Source organism: Acomys russatus, chromosome 27, assembly GCF_903995435.1.
Source record: "Acomys russatus chromosome 27, mAcoRus1.1, whole genome shotgun sequence".
NCBI classification, from domain to species: Eukaryota; Metazoa; Chordata; class Mammalia; order Rodentia; family Muridae; genus Acomys; species Acomys russatus.
Genome location: NC_067163.1, coordinates 7,400,390 through 7,423,131, shown reverse-complemented (window position 1 = coordinate 7,423,131; position 22,742 = coordinate 7,400,390). Strand labels below are relative to the sequence as shown.

Here is a 22,742-nt window from a genome sequence, read left to right as displayed (position 1 = left end):
CATGCCGTATGTCCCCAGAGAACACTAAAGGCTTGTGCTCCCAACATTTTCATCTGACCTCATTAACCCTGAGCCTGCCAACCTTTTGGACATGGTCAGCCTGTTAATCAAACCTCCTGGGAGCGCCATGTCTTCTAGGGTTCGGAACACAAGCAGCAAAGTATATCCTCCCCTCTCCCATTTGGCTCAAGTGTACTGTACAGTAGACATAGATACAGGAGCCCAAAGGCTGGACCAGAAAATTCAGGGCTCACTCCCCATGGAGTATAAGGAAGACGCTCCTACCCCACAGTCGTTCTCCACTCTAGGAGGGTGTGTGGATGGGGTGCAGGTGGATCCACCTGTTGTGCTGTGCACCTAAGGAGGACCTACACTCTAAAGGAGGCCACCCAGGGTGTCCTGAAAGAAAGGAGGTTGTGAGCACGGGGTCAGGGTTATGCCTTCCCCCAAGACAGCATGAAGCTGAGTGATTCCTGAGCAGTCCCAAGAGTCACATCAAGGTCACCACAGGATGTGGATGGGGAGTCATGTTCTAAAGGGTTCCAGAACATCTTTACCAGGACAAATAACACATAGGAGACCACCCACTTGGCCTCAGCACTAGAGGAAACTGGGCCTAAAGGATGGTGCCGGGCACTCTAGTTAGCGCATCTCTGAACTGTCCATCCTCCACCAACTTGACCTCCAGAGAATATTGATTTCATTTGCTTTTGCTTAGCTTAACCCATCGTCCTCTGGTTCCTCTGTCTCAAGTGGTCTAGATTAAGCCATCTTCCCCTAGTTCCTCTGTCTCACAGGGACTCAGATACCCCTGAAGGTCCCTCAATGCTACCCACGGTCAGTGGGCTGTTTCTCTCACCCAAGTAAGATCACTAGCTGCCCCCAAGACTGGAAGACAGTTGCTATTATAGAACTCACAGCACAACAGTCACATTGCTAAGGGACACCCAGGACTCCAGAGCCCACGAGGCTATTTTAAAAGGGTGCCATCCATGAGGGAACAGGGTTCACTGACAGACCATTTTGGAGGCTTTTCTGGGAGGTGACCCCTGAGGAACATTTCTTTATATCAGATTGATTTTAAGTTTGCTTAACCCAGACTTTTAGGAGCTCCGTAGACACAGCACTTTGAATAGACCCTGAGCTCACCCAGCAAGAGCTATTTTGTAAACATCCCTGGACAGTGTCCCCTGGGGCCTCCCCAGGTTTGAGGGGCAGCTGAAAGAATCAGACATGCCTTGCAGGTCCTGGGCTCTGAGTGTGGAAATCTCCCTCCTGAGCTGCTGGCTACCCCACACAAGCCTTTGACCTTTACTGGTACTCAAGTGGGCAGTGTTTCAGCTTTGTGAAGCCTGGCATGTCCAGAAGCCGAATGTGCTAGTCCAAGAAGCTGTCCAGCACCTCCTGGCTTCTCCTCTGCAGCCTCTTCCTGCCATCCTGTAGCCCTTTACCCTTCCTGCTCTGTTCTCTGCCCTCAGCTGTCCAGCCATAGGCAGAAGGCAGGTTCTAAATCTTTATCCTCCGCTATGTCCCCCGAAGCCTTACCAGCCCCTAAAGGCCAAGGCATTCCCCACCCTCTGTTGCCTCCAGGAGAGGACAGGCTGTGAGCCTCCTAGAGCAAGTGCCTCCCTTTCCTGCTGCTGACTGAACTCTCTAGACGGCTCGATCCCCTGTAAGATGAGTGGCTGCTGGCCACTGCCCAGTCGGTACCCTCCTCATCAGATGTACCAAGCGGGGATAGTTCAGCCCGCTAGGGGCTTGGGTTTCAACTTATCTGTAATAATAAAACATCTCCCCTTACTGTGCAGGTCCACATTTAAGTTAATCAGAATACAGAACTCCATTTTGGTTTTGTTTTGGATTTCTGGGTTTCTTTGGTTTAGGTTTTTTTTTTTTTTTTTTTTTTTCTTCAGTATCTTATGCGTGCCAGGCAAGCACTCTTAACCTTTAGCTGCATTTTCTCATTAATTAACATTCTAGGCTCCTAACCACCCTGTAACCACGGTCTGCTTTAAAGGACAGTTAAATAACTCTGGTTCTGTGTTGCTTCCTCCCCATATTCCGTGCCACTGCTGGAGGCAGCCGTGCCTGTCAGGGCTGCTCATTTTTGGCACAGATGATACTCCACCCCGACACCTGCAGCGGGGGAGGGCACTGTCCAAATCCCTCATCCCCATGGCCACCGTCACCAGCCACCAGCAGCCCACCTGCCCTCTGCTTGCCTCTAGAGTACCAGGAACACTGGTTTTACTTCGAAGCAAAGTGGCAGTTTTACCTGGAGGAAAGAAAAATCAGTGAAGACAGAGAGGACAAAGCCACCTTCCCTGACAACTACGATGCAGAGGAGAGAGACAAGGTGAGTCTAGCCCCAGCCCTGGGGGCGTGCCGGTACTCTGTGGAAGGAACTTGGCTGGGACACAGTGAGTGAGTGAACAATACTGGCGGGGGTGGCCAGCAGCCACAGGGACAGACTTGGATCTTCTGCCACGCACACACTGACCCACACTTCTCTTCAGACCTACAAGAAGTGGAGCTCGGAAGGCCGAGGGGGACGGCGCGGCCATGATGCCCCCATGATAGCCTACGATGCTCTCCTTGCTGCAGGGAGCAACTGGACGGAGCTGTGCCAGCGGGCCATGTTTCATGGAGGTAAGATGTCCTCCTCTGGGGTGGATACTTCCAGAAGGTACTAACCTGTGCCCTGAAGCACTTCTAGGTATTTAGGGTCCACTGATATGGGGTTTAGCCACAGAGCCAGAACACACACTCTGGGCACACTCTGCAGTCTCTGATTGCAGTACATATACTGGTCCCCTAGGCAACAGATACAGTTGCAGTAACCTACTTTGATGTGGCTCACAAGCCTGCCGACCTCACATGTGACCACTGTCAGGACAGTGGCCGAGTGTAGGGATGCTTCTCTTTCCATCTGCTCACTCCCAGCTGGCAGGTCTCCCTCAACCCGACTACCCAGGTGTACCCATCCTGCGGTTCTGTAGCCTGTACAAAGCCATGTTCCTGGGTCTGGGTGAAGTGCTTCTCCTCCTGAGGCCTATTGTGCCTCAGTGGCCCCCACACATTGGGCTTACTAAATGTGAGACAAGTGGTGAGAATAGCTGCCTACCTTCCAGCCTGTGCAGAACTCCACAAAGACAGGTGTGTGGGGGATGGGTGACAGAGCATGGCTCAGCAGGTAAAAACAATGTAACCAAGCCTGATTTATTATGCAGAGTGCTCTGCCTGCATGTACACCTGCAGCCCAGAAAAGGGCATCAGATCACATTACAGATGGTTGTGAGCCACCATGTGTTTGCTGAGAATTGAACTCAGGACCTCTGGAAGAGCAGTCGGTGCCCTTAACCTCTGAGCCATCTCCAGCCTGTAACCAAGCCTGATAACCTGAGTTTATTCCGGGACGTGGTAGAAGGAAAGAACCAACTTCACACAGGCACTATGGCACATGTGCACACTCGAGTACACACAATAAGTAAATGTACTAGAACCTTGTAGGCTGGGGGTCTGGTGAAGCTCAGTTGGAGTATTTGCCTAACATGCACTAAGAACCTCATAAACTGCCTGTGAGGAGGCTCATGCCCATATTCCCAGCACTAGGGGGGTAGAGTTCAAGAACCACCCTGGGCTGCAAAAGACCCTGACTCAAAAACAAACTGCGGGTGGAGAGAGAGGCCATCGGTTAAGTGTACTTGCTGCTCCTGGAGCCGACTTGAGTTCAGTTTCCAGCGTCATATAGTAACTCACAACCATCACTAATCCTAATTCCAGGGGCTTTTTTTTTTAACCTCTTCTGGTCTCCATCTGCAACACACACACACACACACAAACACACACACACACACACACACACACACACACACACACACACGGTGCCCATACATTCATGCAGCCAAAGCACTCAAACATAAAATAAAAAATAAGTTTTAAAAGAAGAGCAACCAAACAAAGGTAGGCTGTGGTTGGCTTTAGTGCGAACCAGAGATGGAAAGGTAGTGAGTGCAGGACCGTCAGAAATGGAGAGCAGCCAGAGCCGGGTGCAGTGGCGCATGCCCGTAAATGCAGCACTCAGGGAGGCAGAAGTGGGCAGGTCACTGTGAGTTTGAGGCCAGCCCGACTACAAAGTGAGTCCAAGGACAGCCAAGACTACACAGAGAAACCCTGTCTCAAAAAACCAAAAAAAGAAAAAAGAAAAGAAAGAAATAGAGAGCATCCCAATCGGTTCTGCATATTCAATTATGGACAATTTTATGAGTTTTTATGGGGTAAGTAGCATATTTATGGAGGAAGGTAACTTTTCTCCTCCCAGCCATGATGGGCCAGATTCCCATAATCCACTAGAAAAGTCCAAAAAGGATGGATGAAAATCACGGTGTAATGAAGCCAATCGCACATGTGTGACAACTGGGCATGTGCGCTGGCACCCAAGTCTCTGGTAGAGGAACAACTTAAGGCAGCGTCAAGCACGCCTGACCATAAAGGGGTTCTGACCGTCAGGAGACACAGCTGCCCCATGCTGATGCACTTCCTTGATCACCTCACACATACCTCCTTTATGAGAGCGCTCGAAGTCCAAAGATGGATCCCATGGCCGTCTGTCAGTTGACAAACCTGAGGCTCTGTTATAAAAGCTGAAGCCAGGCTTTTTCAGGTGTTCAGGCTGTACCAACAGGACCAGGGCTCCGACTGTCTTTAGGACTCCATTCTTTCACCCTGCCCCACCACTCACGTCTACCTCTACCTGCTACCTAACGCCCAGGTGTCACCTAAATAGGGGAATAGAGAGAAAACACCTGTACAGCAGGCACGGGTCTTGTGCTTAGAACTGTGACTGCCCTGGTAGCTGGCAGCCCAGAGGCGGCTCTGTTTGTTTTGAGACAGGGTACAGTGGTGTAACCCTGGTTGGCCTGGTGTTCACTTTCTAGCCCAGGCAGAACTCGGTGTCATGTCAGTAACCCCACCTCAACATCCTGGTTGCTAGGATCACAGCTTGTCTGTCACTGTGCCTGTCTCCTCCAGGGTCATCTCAGAGGTATGGAGGACACAGGCTTAGTCAGTGGGGAGCCCCCCACCCAGGACACATTCATGTTTGCTGTTTCAGGTGAGAGCGGGGCCACCGGGACCATCGCGGGCTCCCTATTCGGGTTGCTGCACGGCCTGGACACTGTTCCACGGGGCTTGTACCAGGAACTGGAGCACAAAGGAAGACTAGAGGATCTGGGCACAGCCCTGCACCGCCTGTCCACAGAAGAAAAGTAAAGTGTTTCCGCCATTTTTCCCTCCCAGAGGGCACCCCGTAACGTCCACACTCAGGCATTAGTGCCTCCCCTAGGAGAGGGTACAGGGGTGCAGTTTCCACATAAGGAACACCCTCCTCGTGAGCTGTGATTCAGTTGTGACTTTCCCCTCCAATACCAAACCTGTTTGCTATATAAAACACATTGTCCTAAGAAAATCTTTTTCCTCACCCTCACTGAGGCCTTGTGCTTGCCGCACCCGAACTCCAGCTGCTGCTTGTTTACTTGCTCAAACAACACTAACAGCTGTGGCTCTCCATTTGCGAGCCTTCCTCAGTCTTTCTGCCTCCTAGCTGTATATTTCTACCGGCTACCCTGCTGGCACACTGTGGGGCGGGGCATCTCTCTCTCTCTCTCTCTCTCTCTCTCTCTCTCTCTCTCTCTCTCTGCAGTCAGATGTGTTCATGCCTCATAGTAGAGATGGTTGGTGGCTTCAAGAGGAACCCAAAGCAGTCATTTAACCTCCTCACCATGTTTTGGTCACTAAGCCTTTACTGGGATCTTTCTGAGCATCGAGAAGCCAGGCAGCAGATGATTTTCTGTGTCACACGCTGTGCTTTCCTTTTGGTAGTTAGATGGACCCGGTTATGAGGAAGCCGTTAGCCATGGTGTCCTATTCTGTGGGATTTCCCAAGTAGGGGTTAGCTGGGAGTATGGGAAGGCAGATACATGCTCCTGCTTCAACTATGGCTTTTTGACACAGGTTTTCTTCAGTTGGTAACAAGCATGAACTCAGCCACCATTGGCAACAGATGGCTGGCGTTGTGCCCAGGCAGCACAGCTGGGCCTGTCATGTTGGTGCTGTGTTCTTTGCTGAGAGGAGCCAACACTGTCTGCAGCAGGAAGCTGGTGGGGGTCCCTTGAAGCTCTGATACAGTGGGGACTAGGGCAGGAAGCTCCACTTGTGGGAACCTGCACAGCCTGTGGGATGTAAACTCTCCCAGGGCCTCCCCTGCTTCTGAGGGATGGTCAAATGGGAGAAGGGGATGCCTCTTCTCCCTTGGGATAGATGTCTAAATAGATGGCCGGCAAATGGCTGCAGACTTTATAAGCAAGGGTCACCAACACCGGCTTGGGGATGTGTCGGGACGTCCTGAAGCTGCCTTGTCCCAGGTCCCGCTCTTATCCTTGGTCTAGGGAACGATCCTGTGTTTACAGGGATGCAGGCCAGGCCTGTCTTGGGGCAGAGTTGTTGGTTTTGAGAATACCTGGCTTCCATTTTGTAGAGGAGTGTAGTCACATTGTGGAGGGGTCTGTGACACTCAACACTGAGCAGGGGCGAGCACGTGTGTGCATGCGTGTGCGTGAGATGGATACAAGGAAAGTCTCCCATCATTGTACATTTCTATCTGCTACACAAGGAGCCCAGAGGAATGGATGTGACGTAATGGAGAATTCTCTCAGGAAAATGAAACTAGCCGGAAGTAGACATGTTTGAAGTTCCCTAGGACAAATACAATGCTTAGCGTTTTGAAGAGTGTCCTCCTATGTCACTGGTGGCCTTGCCCAAGAGTGGCCTTTCCTGTCTCTGTCCTTGATGCACAAGCAGAGATGCCCCCATAAGCAGCATGGTATGGTAGGGCTAGGACAGAAGCCGGCACGGGTTCCATTGTACTCTGCTAGTGGTTTTGGGAGATTAAACTCCTCTCATGTAAGAATCAGTAATGTACAAAGTAATTATGAATTAGCAAGCATAAGATAAGGTGCAATTCACCAATGTTATACAAGTTCCCCCCCCCACCCCCATTTCATTTTCCTATGACAGAGAAGTGCAACACTGAAAGGAAAAGGGAGGCCCTGGGTAACGAGAGGGGCCCAGGATCTTCCGCGTTAGACGTGTAGTGCTCACTGGCTCTGTGGGGATTACAGCCGTAATGTGCACACACGGCTTCAGGATTCAGGTGCTGCTGGGTACAGGCATATAGGAAACCCGATCTCCCCAAATTCACCTGCGCTCACACACTGGCCCAACACACAGGACACAGTCCACTTCTTATGCATCCTGCCAGAATTATTTTCAATATCAACTGTCAGTGTTGCCGTAGGCACGACGTGCTTGCACATGTGTGCTGTGTACACATGGTTTCTTTCATACATAAGATCATAGTTGCTGTACATGTATATGTTGTCTTTTGTTTTTTTCCACTAACACGGCTTACCAATCCATCATCCTGCATTAGTCTGCATGTGTGTGTAAGAGTGTACATATACACACACTAACTAGTAGTCCATGGTACGTGTGTGTGTGTAGTTCATATACCCAGACCCTTAACCGAATTTTAGATAAATGTGGGGGGTTTGTTGTTGTTGTTATGAATTTGATTTTTTATTTGTTTTTGTAGGGTTTTTTGTTTTGTTTTTGATAAGAAAGGGTCTCTAGCCTGGCATGGTCACTTTGTAGACCAGGCTGGTCTCAAACTCAGAGATCTGTCTGCTTCTGCCTCCCTGAGTGCTGGGATTGCAGGTGTGCCCCATCACACATGGTTGTATAACAAAGCGAGTCCAGGGCAGCCAAGGCTGTTACACAGAGAAACCCTGTCTCAAAAAACCAAAAATAAAAGAAGGGAGAGGGGAGAGTCTCCATATAGCCCTAGCCAAGAACTCATTATGTAGACCAGGCTGGCCTCATACTCACAGAGTCTGCCTGCTGCTGCCTCCTAGGTCCTGGGACTAAAGGTATATATCACCAGGCTTAGTTAAATTGCTCGTTTTCTTATTTTGTTCTGTGGGGATAGGATGTCACTGTGTAGCCTGGGGTGGCCTCAGACTCATGATCCTTCACACGCACTCAGCCTTCCCGGTGCTGGCGCTACAGGCTTGCTCTACCACACCAAGCTGACTTCCACATCTCCTGTGCAAACAAATCAGTCTCTACCAATAGCACAGCAAAGCTGTGTTTCATCGGAGGACATTTATTTTGCTTTCCTAGTTTTGAAGTTGTGGTGCAGGCAATATTCTATTGCCCCCTATTTTAATTGGTGGAACGAGGGGCAAGCTACAGTGTATAAACATTATACCTGGGACTAAGGGAAGGTCGTATGTCCTGCCTCAACACAAGGACACTACATCTGTTCATTCGATTTTGGAGGGAGCCAGTGCTTCTTATTCCTAGGTGACAAACTGGGGTGACTTACAGGAAAGTGTGGGTCATTGGTGCAACCTTCTGCACCCATTTTCTTTCCAAATCAACTGGTAGGCATCCTCTGTGGGTCTAGAGGCACAGACATGTAAGCGGAATCTGGGGTGCAGACTGAGAAGCTGATAGCTTCTGGAGAAAGCGATCTCAGGAAAGATCTGGACTCCAGTGTGTTCTCAAGAATGTGTGTGAGCTAGTGTCATGGTCCCCTGCAAGGAGCCATGTTCCCAGAAGAGGAGTATGTATTATGTGGACAAGGCTGGCCAGGAGACACAGGGTTTTGGGATTCAGGCTAGTTTAGATGAATTAACCTAAATGAGAGACAGAGACAGAGAGGCAGAGAGCAGAGACATAGAAAGAGAACACAGTAAAGATGGATCCCAAAGCCAAGGCCTTACATCTGCCAGACAAGTGTTCCATTAAGCCGAGGGTCTTTCATTTCTATTTTAAATTGTTTTTCCAAAGTGTTCACATCTGGAAGCCAGATAAGAGGTGGGTGTTATAGATGCCATCCCCTTCTGACAGTTGGAGGGAGTAAGTCGGCTAGACAAGAGAGACCCCTCAGAGAGGTCAACAGAATTAGGTTCCTAAGCTGGTTGCAGTGATACACACTTATAATGCCAGTACTGGGGAGGCAGAGGCAGGGGGATCACAAGTTTGAGGCCAGCCAGAGCTACATGGCAAGACCCCACCTTGGAAGGAAAATAAAAATCACCACCAACAAACATTGTGAGCCAACTGGCAAAGCTTATTATAACACCAGGTACAAATGCTTCTGTGCTGCTTGCAGCCGGAGCTCAGCCAAACGCCGGTGAAGTTGCAAGGCTGTTTTGGCACCTGGCTTCCCCACCTCCTGCAGGCTGCAAGCATAGTACTACCAGCCTGTCCCATTGAGTGTGTCTTTCTATTAATGTAGGTTTTCTGTGAGGTGGCTAGTATTGAAGAGCCTGTGTTGTGGGTGGGAAAGCAGGCATCTGGAGGCTAGGGTATCTCACTTGGGATGGAGTAGTCAGAGGAGTTTAAGTCCAGTGTCTGACAACAGACATCTTTTACTCTGCTCCCTGGTGCAGGCGGCCTCTGTGCCCTTCACAGCCCAGCCCACCTCGCCTCCCCTTTCTGAAGTGTATGCCAAAAGCACGGGCCCGTGGGTCCGTGCATCTGTCTTGAATATGGATAGAAAACCAGCTCAAGGGCATGGGACAATACTGAAAATGTCCCAACTGATGTTCAGCTCAATTGTCTGATTACAATCTCTAGCAATTAAAATCCATCCCAAAGGTTCTGTTGAGTTGGAAATGTCTTTTAGGACACTGAGACTAGCATGGCCTCTCTATGTTAAAACTTCTGCTGAATAGATTTACTTTTCACTGTTAAGTAGAGATAAGTTGAGAGCATGCTCAGGGGATTGTGGTAAAGAATCTACACGGTACATGGTAAATAAGAGGCCAATGCTGTAGAAGGCACAGCCACCAGTGCCCTGACACTGGAACACTGGCTTTGTCCTGGGTTCTGTGCTAAGCTCACCGCAGACAGGTGGCCCCAAGACCACAACCCTCGCGTGGCCCTTTGAACACCATCTTTGTGACCTTCTTGTCCTTCCATGACTCCCATGGAGGTGTCACTCAGGGTCACTACGCCCTCCCTTGGGCTTATGACTAGTAACCCTGGTGATGCCAACTTGGAGGGCATCCATCTCCACAAACCACCCCCAGTGCTCACCCCCAAACCCAGGGAAGCTCTGAAGCCACCTCTGTGGACCCATCTGTGACGTCAGCATCCCTGAATGCCACTTGTCACACCATGACTTATGTTCTTCCTTTCCTAGTTTGATTGTTTTCAAGTCCCTTCCTGCTCCATCTAGCCTTTCTTTCCTTCCTTTCTTCCTTTTGAGATAAGTTCTCAAACCCCAAACTGTCCTCAAAACTTCCAATCTTCCTACCCCCACCTCCCGAGCATGAGTGTCGCAGATGTGCACTGTCACAGCTGGCCTCAGGTAATTCTAATGTGTTTTTAAAAGCCAAGTGTGGTTGGGCAGTGATACCACACCTTTAATCCCAGCACTTGGGAGACAGAGGCAGGACGATCTCCGTGAGTGTTGAGTTTGAGGCCAGCCTGCTTTACAGAGTGAGTTGCAGGACAGCCAGGGCTGTTGTGCATGCGTGTGAGTGCGCATGCACACAGACACACACACACCTGCCTTGAAAAAACTTTTTAAAAAGCCAAGCGTGGTGGATCGCACCTATGATTTCAGTTCTCGGGAGGTGAAGCCAGGAGGGTCACCACAAATGTGCAGCATAGTGAGTTTCCAGTCTAGCCTTGGCTACAAAGTCTGTCTCAAAAAAGAAAAAACTGCTCACACCTCCCGTATTCTTTCCAGCCAGTTTTACAGCTGCTGCTGCTGCTGCTGGGCCACAGTTGGCATGTTATTTTATCTCTCTCTTACTATATGCATTTGCATGCACCATAGACACAGAGACACAGTTGCAAAAACACACAGATACATAGAAACACAAAGATAGAGACACACACTTTTTTTTCTGCATCAGTAAACAACAAACCACAAAACTTGTGTCCTCAGGGTTTTTGTCATTAATGTTTCTAGGTGATTTATTTGTGATAGGCGTTTCCATGAATTCTTTGATGAACGTGCCCTTTTCTCACCACTGTAAACCAGAAGGGTTGGCCTGGCTAGAATCCTATAGTCCTGTGTACTCGCACCCTCTGTGAAACACTGTTATTTTATGTTAGGCAACTTGCCAACTGCCTCACCATTATGCCACATCATCACACAGAGGTTGGAAACCTGCTCCTCCATGTCCACCTGCTCCTCCATGTCCACCTGCTCCTCCATGTCCACCTGCTCCTCCATGTCCACCTGCTCCTCCATGTCCACCTATGCCCTCCACTTGCTACAGGTACTGAAGAACAGCACGAGGGAGGAGCTGTCACCAGAGTAATAGTCCAAGAACCCTTTAGTCTTTCTCATATTTTAAGACACTGAAAAGTGCCCAACTCTTAGGCCGGGGTCAGCCCAGGCGATGGCTGTTGTCTGTCACTCACTGCCCAGATGACCAAATACTTCTCAGTCATACCTATAGCCACACATGTTGAAACCAGGTGCCGTCAGGGACATCGGCCAAGGCAAGCAGCCATCACTCTTGAGACAGACACCCTCACTGTATCTGTAGCTGGGTCTTCTGGACCATTTGGAAAATACTTTTTCTCCTAGAAACATATTTTTCACCAGTCATCAGCCTAACATTGGATCTTGTGGTAACGTACTCAGAACCTCAACTTAAAAGACCCCATTATTTAAACCCAGTCTCAGTGGGCTGAGTGAAGCTCAGTAGTGGGGTACACACCTAGTATATATGAGGACCTGGCTAGGTTCCATCCCAAGAAAGGCCAGAAAGCAAAGGGCAATGTTACTTGTGAAAGTAAAAATGAACCTAGATTGTGTCTCTCCCTGTAACACTGACTTGGCAAGTGCATGCATGGAACCTCTGGGCAGGTTGCTGGCTGGGAAACCAGGCCCTTGAGACAGATGATTCCTGTTCTGCGGATGTCGGTCAGGCTGTGCACGTTGCCACAAGTCCCTATATCGGTGCCCCACTTGGACACTGAGCTGGCAATGCCACAAAGGGCTCCTGACCAAATTGTGAGGATAGCCTGAGGGTCCCTGTCCTCAGGACCACCATGTCCTTGCAGGGTGGCAATGGGGACCTAGTGGAGGCCGATGAGGCAGCTGGGGTTTAGTCTGTGAGCTGAAGGAGGGGTTGAGGGATGGCAGGCAAAGGCCCCCTGAGCCAGGGAGGCCTGGTTCCCTGATAATCGTGGCTTTCGAGGAAAGGCTTCCAGAAAGAACAGCCATAAAAATAAAACATGGTGGTCAGTCAGCACATGTACTGATTACCCACCACGTGCTGAGCAGGGTGGGCAGGAAGACGCTGTGGCCCTTTGGCCTCAGTTTCAGGGTCAAGGATATGAGTTTTGGTTTGCTTTTCTGTTGCCGTCTTAAATACCATCACCAAAAATAGATTGAGGAGAAAAGGGTTAATTCCAGCTTACATTTTTGGGTCAGGAAGAACTCAAGGCAGGAGCCATGGAGGAAGCTGTTAACTGATGTGCCCACCAGGTAGTGCTCAGCTAGCTTCCTACATTACCCAAGACCACCTGCCCGAGGGTTGCACCTCCTACCATGGGCTGGACCCTCCTACATCAAGTATTAGTCAATAAAATACCCCACAATCATGCCCACAATCCGTCTGACTGAAGCAGTCCCCCAGTGGAGACTTCCTCAGATAACTCTGGGCTACATCAACCTGATAGCTGAAGCTAACCAGGAGACAGATAAAACAAACCCATAGAAGTTCTAGCCTGATGGAGACATGTCCTCTTGTTGGGCACACAGCTTCCTGGTATGGATGGTTCATACTGAGGTACAAGAGGAGGCAAGGGGTAGGCAACTAGGTTGGTACAATGACGACAGGGCAGCTTCTGTCACTAAAAGGAAGTGAGTGCAAAGCCACCTGTAGGCAGGTGGAGAGAGTGTCCCTCAGCTTGTTCTGTGGATTTGTACAAAATGGTAGCATCAGCCAGGTGATGGTGGTGCTTGCTTTTAATCCCAGCACTCAGAGAGGCAGAGGCAGGCAGATCTCTGTGAGTTCAAGGCCAGCTTGGTCTACAAAGTGAGTCCAGGACAGGCAAGGCTGCACAGAGAAACCCAGTCTTGAAAAACCAAAAAGGAAAAAAGAAGGAAGGAAGGAAGGAAGAAGGAAAGAAAGAGATGGTAGCATCATGGCTGCCAATTGATAGGGACCAGGACATGTTTTATAAATAACAATTTGCCATGGCCCCTGTGTGCCTGTAGTAGCAAGTAGCAGTGTGCTTCAGGGTGTGGCATGCTAACAGGCTAAGAGACGGGTCTGTCTGGCAGATCTTTGCAGCCAAGTTGAGCCCTGTTTGCTTGAGACCCCACTTCTCCTCCTACAAGAAAACTGAGGCAGAGGATGTTCAGAGCAGGGGCCCAGCAACCCTGGTATAGCCCCTGACTGTGGGACAGTCAAGCAAGGCCCTGCTGACTGACCGGAGCTGATGAGGAGCTGGACTAAGCCGAGGCTGCATGTGTTCAAGTGGGAGTAGGCAGGCCTCGAGACTAGCTGTCTTCTTCCCTCTGCAGAAGTCACAGTGGTGACATTCCTTAGTGCTGAGCAGCTTGGGTGTGTCCTGAAATGATTGTCCTGTCTCCTGTCCTAAATGACCTTGTCTGCCTGCCACTGGTGCCTAAATTAGGAAGGTTTATGGGCCCCCTGTTTGTGTTGGCCATGGCGGGGAAGATTCTGTTCCATCCCAGGCCAGGCTCTATAGTTCACCCAAATGCCTGAGGGACATTGAATACAGCCTTATTCGTGTCTACACACTGCTGCTAGACTAAGTGTCCCATGCGGGCAGCATAAGGCTGCCCCCCCTCCAAGCCATCCTGGTGTGTTTGCACAGCAAGGACTCTGGAGAGTTCTGGCATAGATTAGGCAAGAGGTGCCAGCAACTTGGAAGAACTGACGTAGGTGGGAGGAGATGGCTTGGACCTCAGGAAACACTCAGAGAACAGAGAGGTTTCTGTAGGGTTGTAATGCAGGGCTCACAGCTAGAAAAGGCACCTTAGAAGGCGCCCTGAAGTGGACCCTGGAGGGTGAGACACGACATGCCAGTGAACAGAGTGGCTGCCCTGCCCAGGAGGAAGCAGATTTGTAAGGCTGGGGCCGGAGCAAGGAGAGCAGAGGGGTGGGAGGGGTGGGTCTGCATGCTGCTTGCAGTTGCCCAACAGAGACAAGTGAGCCAGGTGTCCACAGGGGCCTTACTACTCATCCACAGGCATCTGCGAGGCCTGGTCTTCATGCTGGGAACTCTGTGGGCACTGGAGTGAAGTGGGAAAGAAAACAGACAAACTTTCTACTCAAGGGAAGCCTCTGTTGTGTAGTAGGGGGCGTTGTGGGCAGAAGTAGAATGCAGAATGCCTCTTGAAATTTCAGGAGGAACTCAAAGTGGTCACCTGACAACTGGCTACCCCTCATGATGTGCTGGGGGGCTGCCGTGAGCTATGAGCTACCCCTCATGATGTGCTGGGGGGCTGCGGTGAGCTATGAGCTACCCCTCATGATGTGCTGGGGGGCTGCCGTGGACTATGAGCTACCCCTCATGATGTGCTGTGGGGGTGCCGTGAGCTATGAGCTACCCCTCGTGTGCTGGGGAGTGGCTGAGGGCTGTGAGCCTGAGATTGCCCGGAAGCAGGAACAATGAAGCTGTGTCCCAAGGGGCTGGCAGTTGCTGTTCTGAGGACCAAGTATCTCAGGCAGATGAGCTAAAGCAAAGATCTCAAAGTGAGAGGAGGCCAGAATTCCATTTCCTGGGCTTTACTCCTTCATCTTGAAGTTTACCAGGAGTTGGAAGAGCATGAATGCCGGGGCCTGGAGATCAGAGGCAGCATTCTACAAGAGGATGGATGCTCACTTGGAGCCACAGTGGATGCTCTGGCGGATGATAAGCAGAGATCCACCTGAAGGAAGACTAACTTTTGCTTAATAGCGATTGTTAAACACAACTGTGACTCATCGGAGTGGGCTGGGAAATACCTGTTTACTCATCAGTTACAGGGCCAATGCCCCTCCTATGGGCCATGACGTGACAGGGCCAGCTGTGGCTCACCAGAAAAGACCTTAAGTCCCCGCTCTAATCTGCTAATGCTAGCCCATAAATCTTAGGAATCTGCCCTGCCCGGATTGAAAGCATCTGAAGTGATCGTGGGGGCTTTGGAGAACTTTCTGAAACTCCATCTGGGGCAGTTAGATAAATCCCCCTTTCATGCATGCCGAAGAGGTTAGAGTGAAGGCTCCAAGTGGCCTCAAGTGTTGGTCCCCAGTGATGGGCAGGTGGCAAGCTGCTGGACAACACCTTGGCAACATGCCAGCTTCTAACTGACTGTGATACCGTACGGCTTCAGCCCAAACAGCCAAGCTGCATTTACACACGCTAACACTCCTGGTCTAAGCACACTCGGCAAGTCTCCCAAAAAATGTCCTGTTTATACACCGGCACTGCGCAAAGCAGAAGGCAGCGTGAAGCCATGCCGAGGGGTATGAGGAGATGCTAGGCGGGCCCTTCTGTGGTGGGAGAAGCTGAACAGCTAATGCAGATGGGCTTCTTATTTCAACCCCTTTGGACCATGGGCTCAGGAGCCCTCAGCGTCATTGGGAATGGCACTCAATGTTCTGTGTGGTTGGGTCTCGTGGCCTTTAGTCAGTCAGCCAGAATATCTTCGCTTCATGTCGTCAGTATAGTTATTTCAGTCATCCTAGTGACTCACCTGAAAAGTCACTAAGACCGTTGAAATAGCCTAACCGGCCTCACAAACTGTGTGACCACAAAGCTCCAAGACATACACAGGCTGTTTGAGCCTCCTCAGAGCACCTAAGCCAGGTAAGTCCCCAGGCCTGGGGAACAAGACCCGAAAGTTTCCATGGCTCTGTGCCTCCTGGGAACTCACACAGAGGGGCTCTTGTGGCCCAGCGTGGGTACCTAGTTGAGAGCTGGTAATGATTATTGTCCAATTCCTCCTCATGGCGACTGAAGAGTGATGGGTGCCCAGGCCAGTCCGGGCCCTGCTGCGGGTACAGGCTTTGAAACTACAGATGTGTGAATTCAGCCCGAGTTGCCTTCCAGTGTGCTGATATTCTTGATGGAACGGTGGGCACATCCTGAAACCAGACCCACAGAAGATGGTGGCAGGAAGGACAGCATAGGAAGGGTGTGACTGTTCCCAACCTAGGATGGGTCAGAGATGGCGTTGTCCTCTGTGCAAAGAACAGCCAAGGAGAAAAGGCTGGATGTGGCTGGCAGAGGAGGAGCCTCGTCATGTGGTCTGTGGCCATCGAGAGCATGGACACTGTCCCTGTCAGGTTCAGTTGTGTGCATGTGGGGCAGGCAAGCTTGGAGGAGGGGCCAGTGACAGTCTGACACATCTTAAGCTTGTAGGGCCCTGTGTACACCCTGTAGGGGATGGAGGCCAGGGAAGCTCCTGTGTGCCCAAGGGGCACAGTTAGGAGGAGGAGGAATTTGGGGTGTAAGAACTTAGTTGCCTGGCATGTGAAACCTCAGATATCCAGGCAGAAGCTTGCTTCTAGGCAGCTGCCAGGGTCAGCCCAAGACGTAGAACTCAATGGCCACTGGTTACAAGATGCCCCGGGAGAGGGAAAAATGCCACCCACAGCCAAAGCCAACCCACTTCCAAGACAGAGTCATCTTACCTCAGAGGCAGGAAATCTGGGACCACTTAAATCCATCTGACTGTGCCCAGCCAGCCCCACCCCCACCCTGTGCTTTCTGCCAGCATAGCTGTTCAGGCATACACAAAACTCTCAGAATCCATTTGCTGATTCTTTGGGCGGAAGGGGTCCCTCTCCACACAGGGCGGTTTCCACGGGTGACTGGCTCAGTCTGGAGAGATGTGTCCACAGGCCTTCCAGATGAGAGATGGGTCAAACAGCAAGACTGTGACAACCAGGTGGCACAGGGGCAAGCCTGAGCTCTGAGTCTGCTGGCTGCTCAACTGTGAAACAGACCAATGGTGTGGCTTTCCACTCTGGGCCCAGGGGAGTATTGGGGCTGCCCCAGCATTGGTTTACTCCTGCAAGGACACATAGCAGCCACTGGGGGACCGGCCTTCATGACCTGAGCACCCAGGACAATGGCGCTCTTGGTGGTGGACAGCACAGCTGCTGGTTCAGGTTGGCTATTCTTGTAGAGTGGTCATTGCAGTGCGCCATGCTTACTCACACCCTGCCAAGGCTGGGGGGGGGGGGCGGGTGCGCATGATGTGGCTCTTGTTTAATTTCCTATTTATATGTCGGCTCTTTGAATGTCTCAAGCTCGGAGAGGCCCCTGTCCCTTGTAATGCTCAGGATCAGCACCAGCCTGAAGGTCAGAGGTGTCCAGACTCCCGAGAGAAGTTGCAGAAGTCCTCCAGGAGCTTTGATGCTGTCCTAGCCAGGGTTACTACTGCTGTGACAATACACCATGGCCAGGCTTCCACGTCCACATCACTATTCATCATCAAAGGAAGTCAGAGCAGGAACTCAAACAGGATAGGAACCTGGAGGCAGGAGCTGATGCAGAGGCCACAGAGGGGTGCTGCTTATAGGCTTGCTCCCCTGGCTTCCTCAGCCTGCTTTTTTTTTTTTTTTTTAATAGAACCCAGAACCACCATCCCAGGGATGGCACCACACAGTGGGCTGGGCCCTCCTCCATCAATTGCTAATTAAGAAGATGCCCTACAGGTTTGCCTGCCTGCAGCCCATCAACTGTGGCTCCCCCTATCAGATGACTTTAGCTTGTGTCAAGTTGACATAAAACTAACCAGGATAAGAATAATCTTATGAAAATGACAATAAAGTGTGTGACCATTGTGGGTTTTGTTTTCCCACAGCTCCAAGAGCAGCAAGGTTTGCTGTGAGAAGATGGCCATCGACGCTCAGACGCTGAGAAGAAGATCAGCAGGACGTGCGACGAGGCAGCTCGCACTCTCAGCAGCCTCCTACTCTATGTCCTGGACCGTGCGGATGGACCCCAGAAGGCAGAAGACAGAGCACACAGGGCCACCGCTATCCCAACACCAGGAGGGGGCCGGAGACCCACACGGTTCCAGCTTCTACAGGCTAAGTTCATGGGCACTGGCCGGAGCCCCACCTCAAGAAGACCCGGGAGGTGGGGAGGCTGATCTCCAAAGACAAGCAAGGACCTGGTAGGAGTTTCGTCAATGCTACTATCAACAAGCTTCTGGAAAAGACCAAGGAAGGATCCAGCAGTAGTAGCCAGAGGATCCTAGCCAGTGAGAAGTCGCGGTGGATTCCCTCCAGTGGGAAGAACACTGTGAAAAACATTCTAAGAAGTTCCTGGCTGCAGAAGAGAAGGAAGTTAAGGCAACACATGACAAAGCCCTGCCCAGAGGCCTGGAGCTGCCAGGGGCCTCCTGCCAAGACTTGTGGGCCGGAGCTCCATCCTCTCCAAGCTGAGGGAAAGATTTGAACAGAGTAGCTGCCTGCACTCGGAGGCTGGTGTGCTGCCCCTGCACAGGGAAGGACGGAAGAGCAAGAGCCTACAGAAGAAGAAAGTGCACAGGCCACAAGTGCGGGTGCTCCACATGACCACCATGGCCACCAGCTGTACCAGAATCCCCCCGCCCAGTTTCTGGCCTGCACAGCTGAGCCCCTGCCAGCCCTCAGTATTGCCACCATTGTCTGTGGCCCCCAGAGCTGGTTGTCCCACTGTGCAAAACTTAGTAACTTGGAGTCCAGACGCTGGCCCACTGGAGAAATGGTCACGTCCCCCAACACAGAAACCTGGAACCTGGAGGAAACAACACGCAAGGACTCGGGAATGAAGCACAGGAGGAACGGCTGAAGTCCCCGATATCCCAGGAAGTGGCTCATGTGGCCAGTCACGTGGCTGTGAACATGGCTTTCTCTGGCATGTCTGCCAAAGGCCAAGCCCTACCTGCCATGTACCAGTGTTGTCCCCACTTGGACTGGACAGCCCCGAGGTACTTGGTCGGTTGGAAAGGACAGAACGGTGGAGCTCAATACACAAGAGGTGGCAGCCGACACCCAGGGAGTGAAGGATAATATAAAAGAAGCGCCTGAAATCATCATGGCTGTGTGCAGCTCAGGAGGAGAAGCAGAAAGAACACCCTCAGGGTTAGAAAGAGAGCCCTTTTTTGCCATCCAGAGACACCTGCCAGAACAAGAGGCAGCGACACAGATCCCCCTCCTAGGCCCTTTAGCAGTGCAGGCTGAGCGGCGGGCACAACCCGCCATCAAGCCTCCGCGGATAACAGTGCAGCTTCCTGTGGTTCATGAAATGCCAGCCTCTCCTGGTCCTCCGCAGGGTGCAGCACGTCACGAGGACAGATGTTCTCAAGTTGTGAGACGAGAGGATGTGGACAAAAGTAAACGAGCAGCATGTCCCACTGTGAGTGAAGTCAGGAGGGGTCCCCAAGCTCCAACAGTACACAGTACACCCTGGGGAGTGCCAGTGAGTCTGCATCCTGCAGTGGAGTGTGGACCCCAGGAAGACCTAAGAGATGGTGCTGATGTCGATGGTGGTGCCTCACAGAGGTTCCTAATACAGTTCCTTCTGGAACTGTTCCTCGTGGAACAGAGAGCAAACACGGCCCTGAGAACACGCATGATCCCAGGAGTTGCAGTGGCACCTCAGAACAGAGTGTCACTGACCCTGACTGGAAACGACATCTGTGTCCAGAGTCAAAGGAAGCACCTACAGCTAGCAATGGCATTGCTGGGAGAAGCTACGCAGGAGTGGGCACCTGCTCTGCCACTGACCTCCAGAAAGGGGTATCCACCACAGTGCTGGTGCCACCCCAGGACTGCAGAAGGCCTGACAGTTCCATAGCACCAGGCAAGGACATCAAGTTTGGACAGGAAGCGTGCCAAGGGCCCCTGAGCGAATCAGCTCTACCACCAAGCATCACTCAGGAAAACATCAGCCATGATTTGGGCAACAACAGCCAGTCCACATTAGATAAACAGCCTATGATAAATATCAAAGCCTCTGGGAGGTGACACCTATAGGGAATGTTACTGGTCTCCCAATACCACAGCCAGATAGTACCCAAAACCCTGAATACAAGATAATAGCACGGGCAGCTGGTGCTCAGGACACTGAACTCCAGAGGATGCCACATACAGGTGATTCCAAGGATGCCGAATACAAGAAAACGCCACAGACAAGCGGTGCCCAACACGTTAGACACAAACAAATGTCATGGGCAAGTGGTACCCAGAACAGTGCAAACAAGATGACATCACAGCCACGTGTTTCTCAGGGTTGTTGAGGCCAGCATCCCACCACATCTAGGTAGTTCCCAGGAGCCTAAACACAAGGCACCACCTATGTCCAAGTGGTACCCAGGATGTTGACCACAAGACAACACCAAAGCAAGATGCTACCCAAGACACTAAACAGATGGCACTATGGGCAGTTGGTGCCCAGGACCCTGAACACAAGATGGTATCACAGACAGGTGATACCCAAGATGCTGGACACAAACAACTACATGGCCAGGTGGTACCCAAAACCCTAGACAGAAGGTGACATACCCAGGTGGTACCCAGGACACTAAGTACAAGACAATACCACACACAGATGGTACCCAATACACTGAGCCCAAGATGACAGCACAGGCTGGTGATGTCCAGGATGGTGAAAACAATACAACATCATGGTCAGGTGGTGTCCGAGACTATAAAGACAAGATAACCCAGGAACCCAGCAGCCAGCCTTCTTCGGTATCAGGCAGGTCCTCAAAGCACAAGAGTAGAGCCGCTGAAGGAAGGATCTCAGAAGACATGGTGCAGAGCCATCCCCTACAGTCAGCAGCCCCAGCCATTCAGCCCGGGAAAACCGCAGATTCTTGCCTGGTGTCTACTAAGTTTCCACCATGCCTTTCAAGTGGGCCAGCAGTGAGGGAAATCAGCTCAGGTACAGGGAGCAAAACTACAGCTGTGGAAAGAGACCCTGCTGGGCGAAAACATATCATCCCAGGGTCACATGAGAACCCAGCAGAGCCTCTGGACCGGTCGCAGCTGCCCTCCGTGGGTCCACAGACACTGGGAGGAAAGTACCCTGAAAGAGAACAAGACCTTTCAGAGCAGCACGCTCCTCCATGCATCCTCTAAGTCCAGCCGCAAAGGGAGAGGCCAGGCAGCTGGAGCTAGCCCATGGTCCAGAGCCCCCTGTCCCCACCCAGAAGGCAGACCATAGGTCTGTGCCCCAGGCAAAAAGTTTGAGGGGTGAAGCCAAAGAGAATCTATCAACACAGGTGGGCATGGGCAGGCCACAGAGCCACCTTGGATCAGAGGAAACTGGTACAGGGCATGTAAGGTTAAACCAGACTGGACAGTCAGGTGTTTCATGTGTGGCAGATCCTCAGAAACAGGCTTCTCAGGGCCTAGGAGCCAATGAAAAGATGCCAGTGGAGGAGAATCCCTCCCAGCACAAGCCCAAGGGTCAGGAGCATCCTCCAAGGCCACTGGGGAGGCAGGAAAGGAGCCCAACTCAAGGAGAGAGCCTTCGGGACAATGATACCCCACGGAACCCTAGTAAGCCTTGTGGCCTGGCTATGCAGAAACGAACCCACAGTCAGGGACAGGCCAGCCACCCAGTACCTCAGGTCCAGGGGCAACCTGACAACACAACCGAAGGAGTGTCCCCTGCTAGGACAAGTGGAGAACCTCCAAGATCGGGCCCTACATTAGGCAGTCAGCAAAGCCCAAGTGCCCAGCCCACTCCCGAGAAAGAAAGCCCCTGGCTAGTAGCAGGACCACAGTCCGCTCCCTAGAGAACACAGACAACTCTCCCTGGCTCACATCTAATGCTGGAGGCCACTCCGTCTTCCAAGCCCCTGGCCAGGATGGGCCTCCAAGTGCCCCCAGGACAGAAAAGGACCAACCAGACCATAGGCATCGCAGGTCGGTGCGCTTCGCAAAGTATTATGCCCAAAGCTTCAGTGACCAGAAAGCCTTCGATCTGTCCTTCAGGCCCACAGTCCTCAGGGCCAGCGACACCTTTGAGCCCCCAAAGTGAGAGCTCTCTTTGAGCCAGCATGCCAGTCTCCAAGTGAACATAACTTTGAGCATCCCCTACAGAGGAAATGTAGCCCTTAGCATCCCTCATTTCCTCTCACTGTACATGAACTAACCCTGGGGATGCATTCAAGAGGTGCTTGTTCATGTTCCAGGCAGCTGTGAGACCGGAAGATGTTAGCTATCCAAGGCTGCTGGCTGTGACCCATGGCTTTCACACATCCTCTGACCAGCACTGTGACTTGGAGGACACAGAGCACTTGAAGAGAGATCAGTGTCATAGGCTAAGAGAAGTGTCCCCTAGCCCTCTGCTCCTCAGAGCTTCCCAACCATGTCCCTGTCTACTACCCAAAGTGGTGCCTGTGACCTGTGACCTATGACCTGTGACCTATGACCTGAACCTCTCATATATGGGAAGTGCAGTGTTTGCCTAAGCCATGTCTTACTCTAAGCTGGTACCAGAGTCTTGCTGATCACAGGAGACAGAACCTTGGGGTCAGGGACTGGATTGTCTCCTCAGCAGACATCAGGAAAATACTGTAAGGAGCCTCAGGAGGCTTTCCCAGCACTCATCTGAGGCACACAATTCCAATCATGCTTTTGTTTAGAACTGGGTAGAGGTTAAAAACAAAAACAAAAACCAAC

General features: G+C 51.5%; 1 protein-coding gene across 1 annotated transcript in view; it reads left to right on the top strand.

The window, feature by feature from the left end:
• The window catches only part of Adprhl1 (ADP-ribosylhydrolase like 1), a 31,180-nt gene extending 8,702 nt beyond the window's left edge, over positions 1-22,478 (top strand). Inside the window, 19 exon segments of the mRNA XM_051169684.1 lie at positions 2,229-2,356; positions 2,517-2,649; positions 5,114-5,267; positions 17,924-17,976; positions 17,979-18,176; positions 18,179-18,376; positions 18,379-18,423; positions 18,426-18,665; positions 18,668-18,829; positions 18,832-18,990; positions 18,993-19,025; positions 19,028-19,621; positions 19,624-20,075; positions 20,078-20,341; positions 20,343-20,402; positions 20,404-20,557; positions 20,560-21,167; positions 21,170-21,803; positions 21,806-22,478. Coding sequence (XP_051025641.1) covers positions 2,229-2,356; positions 2,517-2,649; positions 5,114-5,267; positions 17,924-17,976; positions 17,979-18,176; positions 18,179-18,376; positions 18,379-18,423; positions 18,426-18,665; positions 18,668-18,829; positions 18,832-18,990; positions 18,993-19,025; positions 19,028-19,621; positions 19,624-20,075; positions 20,078-20,341; positions 20,343-20,402; positions 20,404-20,557; positions 20,560-21,167; positions 21,170-21,803; positions 21,806-22,098 — 4,562 coding nt within the window. The 3' untranslated portion in view covers positions 22,099-22,478.
• The last annotated feature ends 264 nt before the right edge of the window (positions 22,479-22,742 follow it).